This window comes from Salvelinus namaycush, unplaced genomic scaffold, assembly GCF_016432855.1.
Source record: "Salvelinus namaycush isolate Seneca unplaced genomic scaffold, SaNama_1.0 Scaffold760, whole genome shotgun sequence".
Lineage (NCBI taxonomy): Eukaryota > Metazoa > Chordata > Actinopteri > Salmoniformes > Salmonidae > Salvelinus > Salvelinus namaycush.
In genome coordinates, this window is record NW_024061487.1 from 60571 (window position 1) to 72500 (window position 11930).

The 11930-nt window shown below is 41.3% G+C and overlaps 1 protein-coding gene across 1 annotated transcript in view; it reads right to left on the reverse strand.

Moving 5' to 3' along the window:
• Window positions 1-11930, reverse strand: part of LOC120042732 (vasoactive intestinal polypeptide receptor-like) — a gene marked incomplete at its 5' end in the record, with an annotated part of 90175 nt that overhangs the window by 34985 nt on the left and 43260 nt on the right. Inside the window, 2 exons of the mRNA XM_038987528.1 lie at window positions 9459-9553; window positions 10819-10931. Coding sequence (XP_038843456.1) covers window positions 9459-9553; window positions 10819-10931 — 208 coding nt within the window. The remainder of the gene's footprint in view (window positions 1-9458; window positions 9554-10818; window positions 10932-11930) is intronic.

Genomic DNA, 11930 nt, shown 5'->3' on the forward strand with positions numbered 1-11930 from the left:
ACCAGAGTAATGTGGAGAACGGAGGTGTTTATCCTGCTTATACCAGAGTAATGTGGAGAACGGAGGTGTTTACCCTGCTTATACCAGAGTAATGTGGAGAACGGAGGTGTTTACCCTGCTTATACCAGAGTAATGTGGAGAACGGAGGTGTTTATCCTGCTTATACCAGAGTAATGTGAAGAACGGAGGTGTTTACCCTGCTTATACCAGAGTAATGTGGAGAACGGAGGTGTTTATCCTGCTAATACCAGAGTAATGTGGAGAACGGAGGTGTTTATCCTGCTTATACCAGAGTAATGTGGAGAACGGAGGTGTTTACCCTGCTTATACCAGAGTAATGTAGAGAACGGAGGGGTTTATCCTGCTTATATCAGAGACCAGAGTAATGTAGAGAACGGAGGTGTTTATCCTGCTTATACCAGAGTAATGTAGAGAACGGAGGTGTTTATCCTGCTTATACCACAGTAATGTAGAGAACGGAGGTGTTTATCCTGCTTATACCAGAGACCAGAGTAATGTAGAGAACGGAGGTGTTTATCCTGCTTATACCAGAGTAATGTGGAGAACGGAGGTGTTTATCCTGCTTATACCAGAGTAATGTAGAGAATGGAGGTGTTTATCCTGCTTATACCAGAGTAATGTAGAGCACGTAGGGGTTTATCCTGCTTATACCACAGTAATGTAGAGCACGTAGGGGTTTATCCTGCTTATACCAGAGTAATGTAGAGCACGTAGGGGTTTATCCTGCTTATACCACAGTAATGTAGAGAACGGAGGTGTTTACCCTGCTTATACCAGAGTAATGTAGAGAACGGAGGTGTTTACCCTGCTTATACCAGAGTAATGTGGAGAATGGAGGTGTTTACCCTGCTTATACCAGAGTAATGTAGAGAATGGAGGTGTTTACCCTGCTTATACCAGAGTAATGTAGAGAATGGAGGTGTTTATCCTGCTTATACCAGAGTAATGTGGAGAACGGAGGTGTTTATCCTGCTTATACCAGAGTATTGTAGAGAACAGAGGTGTTTATCCTGCTTATACCAGAGTAATGTGGAGAACGGAGGTGTTTATCCTGCTTATACCAGAGTAATGTGGAGAACGGAGGTGTTTATCCTGCTTATACCAGAGTAATGTAGAGAACGGAGGTGTTTATCCTGCTTATACCAGAGTAATGTAGAGAACGGAGGTGTTTATCCTGCTTATACCAGAGTAATGTGGAGAACGGAGGTGTTTATCCTGCTTATACCAGAGTAATGTGGAGAACGGAGGTGTTTATCCTGCTTATACCACAGTTGCCAAAGAAAACAATACTAACATTTGTTTGTTGATGGTTTCATTTAGGAAATTCATGCTTTCTCATCTTTTGTTTGCTAGAGACGCGACCCAGCCTTCAGTTCCCTTAGTTCAATATTTATGGACGTGACCCAGTCGTTAGTTTGATATTTATGGACGTGACCCAGTCGTTAGTTTGATATTTATGGAAGTGAAGCAGTCATTAGTGAGATATTTATGGACGTGACCCAGTCGTTAGTTTGATATTTATGGACGTGACCCAGTCATTAGTTTGATATTTATGGACGTGACCCAGTCGTTAGTTTGATATTTATGGACGTGACCCAGTCGTTAGTTTGATATTTATGGACGTGACCCAGTAGTTAGTTAGATATTTATGGACGTGACCCAGTCATTAGTTAGATATTTATGGACGTGACCCAGTCGTTAGTTTGATATTTATGGACGTGACCCAGTCATTAGTTAGATATTTATGGACGTGACCCAGTCGTTAGTTTGATATTTATGGACGTGACCCAGTCGTTAGTTTGATATTTATGGAAGTGACCCAGTCATTAGTTAGATATTTATGGACGTGACCCAGTCGTTAGTTTGATATTTATGGACGTGACCCAGTCATTAGTTAGATATTTATGGACGTGACCCAGTCATTAGTTTGATATTTATGGACGTGACCCAGTCGTTAGTTTGATATTTATGGACGTGACCCAGTCGTTAGTTAGATATTTATGGACGTGACCCAGTCGTTAGTTTGATATTTATGGACGTGACCCAGTCGTTAGTTTGATATTTATGGACGTGACCCAGTCGTTAGTTTGATATTTATGGACGTGACCCAGTCGTTAGTTTGATATTTATGGACGTGACCCAGTCGTTAGTTTGATATTTATGGACGTGACCCAGTCGTTAGTTAGATATTTATGGACGTGACCCAGTCGTTAGTTTGATATTTATGGACGTGACCCAGTCGTTAGTTAGATATTTATGGACGTGACCCAGTCATTAGTTAGATATTTATGGACGTGACCCAGTCGTTAGTTTGATATTTATGGACGTGACCCAGTCATTAGTTAGATATTTATGGACGTGACCCAGTCGTTAGTTTGATATTTATGGACCTGACCCAGTCATTAGTTTGATATTTATGGACGTGACCCAGTCGTTAGTTTGATATTTATGGACGTGACCCAGTCGTTAGTTTGATATTTATGGAAGTGACCCAGTCGTTAGTTTGATATTTATGGACGTGACCCAGTAGTTAGTTAGATATTTATGGACGTGACCCAGTCGTTAGTTTGATATTTATGGACGTGACCCAGTAGTTAGTTTGATATTTATGGACGTGACCCAGTCATTAGTTAGATATTTATGGAAGTGACCCAGTCATTAGTTAGATATTTATGGACTTGACCCAGTCATTAGTTAGATATTTATGGAAGTGACCCAGTCATTAGTTAGATATTTATGGACTTGACCCAGTCATTAGTTTGATATTTATGGACGTGACCCAGTAGTTAGTTTGATTAGTTCGATATTTATGGACGTGACCCAATCATTTGTTCTTTATGTTCCGTTTGCAATTTTCGCTGACAATGTTCTTATCCCTCGATTGCTAGCTAGCCAGCTAGCTACAGCTAATACAGTCACGACCTCTGCAGACAGAATAACAGCAATGTAGCTGTTTTCTATTGACAGTCATTTGGATACATCCATAACAATGAGCTGATGATGCCCTATTTAGACTGTCACAGCTAGAAGTCAGGACACTCAACAGATCAGGTCATTGCAGCACGGCTGGTCCTTAGATGTACACAGAGAGCTAACATTAATAATATGCATGTCAATCTCTCAAAGTGGAGGAGAGATTTCATCACTAATTGTATTAATGAGATGTTGAATGGACCGAGCGGTCTGTTTGAAGTACTGGCACACAGCTCGGACACCCATGCATACCCCACAAGACATGCCGCCAGAAACCTCTTCACAGTCCCCAAGACCAGAACAGATTATGGGAGGCGCAAAGTACTACATAGAGCCGTGACTATATGGAACTCTATTCCACATCAATTAACTCATGCAAGCAGTAGAATTAGACTAAAAAACGGATAAAAATACACCTCATAGAACAGTGGGGACTCTAAAGCAACACAAACATAGGCACAGACACATGCATACACACACACGATAACATACGCATTATACACACACATACACATGGATTTTGTGTTGTAGATATGTGGTAGTAGAGTAGGGGCCTGAGGACACACACTTAATGTGTTGGGAAATATGTTTGTGAATGTATTGTAATGTTTTAAAAGTTGTATAGCCACAATAAATATAAAATACAAACACTGGTCATTGAGAGGAGATCCAATTGCGTATCAAAACACTAAGCTAGAAGCTAGCAAAATAGTTTGTGCTAGCAAACCTGCCAATTTGACAACCAAATTCAAAAATAATAGTTGCTGAAAATAGATGGTCAAACTAGAAACATGAGGGAGGATTTGACAGCATAGCACCACTAAACTAGAAACATGAGGGAGGATTTGACAGCATAGCACCACTAAACTAGAAACATGGGGGAGGATTTGACAGCACACCACCACTAAACTAGAAACATGGGGGAGGATTTGACAGCACACCACCACTAAACTAGAAACATGAGGGAGGATTTGACAGCATAGCACCACTAAACTAGAAACATGAGGGAGGATTTGACAGCATAGCACCACTAAACTAGAAACATGGGAGGATTTGACAGCATAGCACCACTAAACTAGAAACATGAGGGAGGATTTGACAGCATAGCACCACTAAACTAGAAACATGAGGGAGGATTTGACAGCATAGCACCACTAAACTAGAAACATGTGGGAGGATTTGACAGCATAGCACCACTAAACTAGAAACATGAGGGAGGATTTGACAGCATAGCACCACTAAACTAGAAACATGAGGGAGGATTTGACAGCATAGCACCACTAAACTAGAAACATGAGGGAGGATTTGACAGCATAGCACCACTAAACTAGAAACATGAGGGAGGATTTGACAGCATAGCACCACTAAACTAGAAACATGAGGGAGGATTTGACAGCATAGCACCACTAAACTAGAAACATGAGGGAGGATTTGACAGCATAGCATCACTAAACTAGAAACATGAGGGAGGATTTGACAGCATAGCACCACTAAACTAGAAACATGAGGGAGGATTTGACAGCATAGCACCACTAAACTAGAAACATGAGGGAGGATTTGACAGCATAGCACCACTAAACTAGAAACATGAGGGAGGATTTGACAGCATAGCATCACTAAACTAGAAACATGTGGGAGGATTTGACAGCATAGCATCACTAAACTAGAAACATGAGGGAGAATATGACAGCATAGCACCACTAAACTAGAAACATGAGGGAGGATTTGACAGCATAGCATCACTAAACTAGAAACATGTGGGAGGATTTGACAGCATAGCACCACTAAACTAGAAACACGTGGGAGGATTTGACAGCATAGCGCCACTAAACTAGAAACACGTGGGAGGATTTGACAGCATAGCGTCACTAAACTAGAAACATGAGGGAGAATATGACAGCATAGCACCACTAAACTAGAAACACGTGGGAGGATTTGACAGCACAGCACCACTAAACTAGAAACATGAGGGAGGATTTGACAGCATAGCACCACTAAACTAGAAACACGTGGGAGGATTTGACAACATAGCGTCACTAAACTAGAAACATGTGGGAGGATTTGACAGCATAGCACCACTAAACTAGAAACATGGGAGGATTTGACAGCATAGCACCACTAAACTAGAAACATGGGAGGATTTGACAGCATAGAGCCACTAAACTAGAAACATGAGGGAGGATTTGACAGCATAGCGTCACTAAACTAGAAACATGGGAGGATTTGACAGCATAGAGCCACTAAACTAGAAACATGAGGGAGGATTTGACAACATAGCGTCACTAAACTAGAAACATGGGAGGATTTGACAGCATAGAGCCACTAAACTAGAAACATGAGGGAGGATTTGACAGCATAGAGCCACTAAACTAGAAACACGTGGGAGGATTTGACAGCATAGCACCACTAAACTAGAAACACGTGGGAGGATTTGACAGCATAGAGCCACTAAACTAGAAACATGAGGGAGGATTTGACAGCATAGCACCACTAAACTAGAAACACGAGGGAGGATTTGACAGCATAGCACCACTAAACTAGAAACATGTGGGAGGATTTGACAGCATAGCACCACTAAACTAGAAACATGAGGGAGGATTTGACAGCACAGCACCACTAAACTAGAAACATGAGGGAGGATTTGACAGCATAGCACCACTAAACTAGAAACACGTGGGAGGATTTGACAGCATAGCACCACTAAACTAGAAACACGTGGGAGGATTTGACAGCATAGCACCACTAAACTAGAAACATGAGGGAGGATTTGACAGCATAGCATCACTAAACTAGAAACATGAGGGAGGATTTGACAGCATAGCACCACTAAACTAGAAACATGAGGGAGGATTTGACAGCATAGCACCACTAAACTAGAAACATGAGGGAGGATTTGACAGCATAGCACCACTAAACTAGAAACATGAGGGAGGATTTGACAGCATAGCATCACTAAACTAGAAACATGTGGGAGGATTTGACAGCATAGCATCACTAAACTAGAAACATGAGGGAGAATATGACAGCATAGCACCACTAAACTAGAAACATGAGGGAGGATTTGACAGCATAGCATCACTAAACTAGAAACATGTGGGAGGATTTGACAGCATAGCACCACTAAACTAGAAACACGTGGGAGGATTTGACAGCATAGCGCCACTAAACTAGAAACACGTGGGAGGATTTGACAGCATAGCGTCACTAAACTAGAAACATGAGGGAGAATATGACAGCATAGCACCACTAAACTAGAAACACGTGGGAGGATTTGACAGCACAGCACCACTAAACTAGAAACATGAGGGAGGATTTGACAGCATAGCACCACTAAACTAGAAACACGTGGGAGGATTTGACAACATAGCGTCACTAAACTAGAAACATGTGGGAGGATTTGACAGCATAGCACCACTAAACTAGAAACATGGGAGGATTTGACAGCATAGCACCACTAAACTAGAAACATGGGAGGATTTGACAGCATAGAGCCACTAAACTAGAAACATGAGGGAGGATTTGACAGCATAGCGTCACTAAACTAGAAACATGGGAGGATTTGACAGCATAGAGCCACTAAACTAGAAACATGAGGGAGGATTTGACAACATAGCGTCACTAAACTAGAAACATGGGAGGATTTGACAGCATAGAGCCACTAAACTAGAAACATGAGGGAGGATTTGACAGCATAGAGCCACTAAACTAGAAACACGTGGGAGGATTTGACAGCATAGCACCACTAAACTAGAAACACGTGGGAGGATTTGACAGCATAGAGCCACTAAACTAGAAACATGAGGGAGGATTTGACAGCATAGCACCACTAAACTAGAAACACGAGGGAGGATTTGACAGCATAGCACCACTAAACTAGAAACATGTGGGAGGATTTGACAGCATAGCACCACTAAACTAGAAACATGAGGGAGGATTTGACAGCACAGCACCACTAAACTAGAAACATGAGGGAGGATTTGACAGCATAGCACCACTAAACTAGAAACACGTGGGAGGATTTGACAGCATAGCACCACTAAACTAGAAACACGTGGGAGGATTTGACAGCATAGCACCACTAAACTAGAAACATGAGGGAGGATTTGACAGCATAGCACCACTAAACTAGAAACATGAGGGAGGATTTGACAGCATAGCACCACTAAACTAGAAACATGTGGGAGGATTTGACAGCATAGCACCACTAAACTAGAAACATGTGGGAGGATTTGACAGCATAGCACCACTAAACTAGAAACATGAGGGAGGATTTGACAGCACACCACCACTAAACTAGAAACATGTGGGAGGATTTGACAGCATAGCACCACTAAACTAGAAACATGTGGGAGGATTTGACAGCATAGCACCACTAAACTAGAAACATGAGGGAGGATTTGACAGCACAGCACCACTAAACTAGAAACATGTGGGAGGATTTGACAGCATAGCACCACTAAACTAGAAACATGTGGGAGGATTTGACAGCATAGCACCACTAAACTAGAAACATGTGGGAGGATTTGACAGCATAGCACCACTAAACTAGAAACACGTGGGAGGATTTGACAGCATAGCACCACTAAACTAGAAACACGTGGGAGGATTTGACAGCATAGCATCACTAAACTAGAAACATGTGGGAGGATTTGACAGCATAGCACCACTAAACTAGAAACATGAGGGAGGATTTGACAGCACAGCACCACTAAACTAGAAACACGTGGGAGGATTTGACAGCATAGCATCACTAAACTAGAAACATGTGGGAGGATTTGACAGCATAGCACCACTAAACTAGAAACATGAGGGAGGATTTGACAGCATAGCACCACTAAACTAGAAACACGTGGGAGGATTTGACAGCATAGCATCACTAAACTAGAAACATGAGGGAGGATTTGACAGCATAGCACCACTAAACTAGAAACACGTGGGAGGATTTGACAGCATAGCACCACTAAACTAGAAACACGTGGGAGGATTTGACAGCATAGCACCACTAAACTAGAAACATGAGGGAGGATTTGACAGCATAGCACCACTAAACTAGAAACATGAGGGAGGATTTGACAGCATAGCACCACTAAACTAGAAACATGTGGGAGGATTTGACAGCATAGCACCACTAAACTAGAAACATGTGGGAGGATTTGACAGCATAGCACCACTAAACTAGAAACATGAGGGAGGATTTGACAGCACACCACCACTAAACTAGAAACATGTGGGAGGATTTGACAGCATAGCACCACTAAACTAGAAACATGTGGGAGGATTTGACAGCATAGCACCACTAAACTAGAAACATGAGGGAGGATTTGACAGCACAGCACCACTAAACTAGAAACATGTGGGAGGATTTGACAGCATAGCACCACTAAACTAGAAACATGTGGGAGGATTTGACAGCATAGCACCACTAAACTAGAAACATGTGGGAGGATTTGACAGCATAGCACCACTAAACTAGAAACACGTGGGAGGATTTGACAGCATAGCACCACTAAACTAGAAACACGTGGGAGGATTTGACAGCATAGCATCACTAAACTAGAAACATGTGGGAGGATTTGACAGCATAGCACCACTAAACTAGAAACATGAGGGAGGATTTGACAGCACAGCACCACTAAACTAGAAACACGTGGGAGGATTTGACAGCATAGCATCACTAAACTAGAAACATGTGGGAGGATTTGACAGCATAGCACCACTAAACTAGAAACATGAGGGAGGATTTGACAGCATAGCACCACTAAACTAGAAACACGTGGGAGGATTTGACAGCATAGCATCACTAAACTAGAAACATGTGGGAGGATTTGACAGCATAGCACCACTAAACTAGAAACATGAGGGAGGATTTGACAGCACAGCACCACTAAACTAGAAACATGAGGGAGGATTTGACAGCATAGCACCACTAAACTAGAAACACGTGGGAGGATTTGACAGCATAGCATCACTAAACTAGAAACATGTGGGAGGATTTGACAGCATAGCACCACTAAACTAGAAACATGAGGGAGGATTTGACAGCACAGCACCACTAAACTAGAAACATGAGGGAGGATTTGACAGCATAGCACCACTAAACTAGAAACACGTGGGAGGATTTGACAGCATAGCGCCACTTGCGTCATGACTGCAACAGTAGGGACCAGAGAAATTCATGTTCATCTCTCACTACGTTAGGTTATCAGATACTTTTTTTAAAGGAAGAATCCTACAAAAGGTATTGACAACACATTCATAGGCAATACTACAGTATATATATATTTTTTAAATAGTACAGGTTTAAAAGAAAAACATTAGTCTTAAATCGCAAACAACCGTGCCTAAAATATGCAGAGGAAAAACATCCTTAGAGTCTTTGCTGTTCCATTTGTAAACACTCCCACGCTGTTCTAGATAAGCTATCGAGCAGCTGGTGATGATGTATGCACAGTAAAGAATCCTACCTAAAAGTGCAGAGTAGGACGATAGCGATAGTGAGGGAGATGAGAGAGAGACTGTGTCCGATAGTGTAGCCTACTTTCACTGCCCAGTAGAACTCCTCCTGAGAGAAACATACAAGTAGACACATTAAAACACGTTACTGCTCACACCTCACGTTCAAAGCTAAAATCCCAAAATTAAAACAATTACAAAGAGGTCACCTCTGTTTTGGTAAAAAGCTGAAAGACGGGCATGGAGACATGTAACCACTCTCAAATTCATAGACAGAGCTATGGAAGCAAAGACTGACATTCCATGATATACAGTACAAAATTATATATTTTTTTATCAAGTTTATATTTTAGGTTCTGATGGGGTACGACAGTTGAACTAAGCTCATATTCTTCAAGAATCAAGTTATATTCTTCAAGAATCAAGTTATATTCTTCAAGAATCAAGTTATATTCTTCAAGAATCAGGTTATATTCTTCAAGAATCAGGTTATATTCTTCAAGAATCAGGTTATATTCTTCAAGAATCAATGCATGTGTATAATTAATGTATACGATAAAAAAATGATCTAGCAATAGGGATGATTATTATGAATTTATATTGAACCTTTATTTCACTAGGCAAGTCAATTAAGAGCAAATTCTTATTTACAATGGGAGGCCAAACCCGGACGACGCTGGGCCAATTGTGCGCCGCCCTGTGGGACTCCCAATCACGGCCGGTGGTGATACAGCCTGGAATCAAACCAGGGACTGCAGTGACACCTCTAGCACTGAGATGTAGTGCCTTAGACCACTGCGCCACTCGGGAGTCCGAAGTTCTAGATTTAACACATGAGCAAATCTATAATGGTCCAACACTATCCTCCGTCAATTACTTTTCTTTTTGATGTAATTCTAATTTCTGGAAAAGGCTTAAAATACAGGATACATTCTAGTTACGTCATATGATTGTGCAAAATACAAGGCCCTAATAATGGTACCTTATTCCATACTGTAGTGCACTACTTTAGAGGGCACCCTATTCCTTATTGTAGTGGGAATTGAGTGCCATTTCAAATGTAGCCTTCATACATGCTCCTTTACTCCAGGGAGCAACATGGAAGTCTGTTGGTATTGTAGCTCTATGTGGCCGACTCAGTTTGAATCCAGGCTGTCTGTGCACCACCAGACCATTTTAGCCCGCTGAGCTGAAGCCTGGGCATTAGCTCGGGGACCTAAAGAACTTCTTTATCGTAAAGTAAAAAGCCATTGTCTTGTTATCACCGTTACACAAATACAAAGGTCACTGATTTACGAGCGTTGGTCAATAATGATTAGAAATGTATTGATGGATCTGTAAAAAGACACTGGTTGCCATACCGACACCTACCGTGTCATCATCATCAACTTTGGTGACGTTGGCGTTGTACCCACAATTCAGTGCATAGGAAGCAGGGCTAACCTCAGACCAGCCATCACTGGTGCAGGTCTTCGACAGGTTACCTAGATGACAGAGAGGACAGGTGTAACAGGTTACCTAGATGACAAAGAGGACAGGTGTAACAGGTTACCTAGACAACAGAGGGGACAGGTGTAATAGGTTACCTAGACGACAGAGCGGACAGTTATAACAGGTTACCTACACTGTACTTGTTTTTACAGTTACTTACTGGCAGCCAGTTACCTGTAAGTTACTGTAAAAAAGGAACAGTATGTTACGTACCATATTTTACGGTATTCAATACTGTTACTGTAATTTATTTCATAAGGCCTTATAGTTTTACTCTTATACAGTGGTCTGAAACTCAGGATTTACAGGCCACATCATGCCTGCAAGTAGGGCTGCAAACTTCTGTTAACTTTACCAAAACTTTCAGAAGTCCTGGAAGAATCATCAAACTGGGATTTCTGCCACCTTAGCTAGTTATGTTATTTATCTTTATGTAGCATAAGATTAATTAATCAATCAAAACACAGATATGAAAAACAATTGTTAAACAATCTACCTGCATTACAGCGTGCAGGGAACTTTGATAATGATTACAATTGTTTTACAGTTAACTGACTGCCAGTATGTTACCCGTAAACAAAACATTTTTAAGGTTACCAATGTTGTTACTGTAATCCATTGATGGTACCATGCCTGTTACTGTAATCCATTGATGGTACCATGCCTGTTATTGTAATCTATTGTAAGGTGTGGGGGAGGGGGACAGTTGTTTGAATTCAGGCTCAGTGATGTTGCAATTCACCACATGTTTCCAAGGGACCAGTCTTTTACATGTAGCTCATATTATGCTTGTGCTTGGTTTACTTTTAACAATTAATCATGATTTAATTGGTTGATGTGCCTTTCTAATGATATATGTTATAAAAATAGCATGTCTACAAACAAAGCAATGTGTATAAAATAACAAAACAGGTACCAATTAACAAAGACTAAAATATATAATGTATAATAATAATTTGCAACGAAAAAAGCCCCATTTTCTCTCTTGCTTC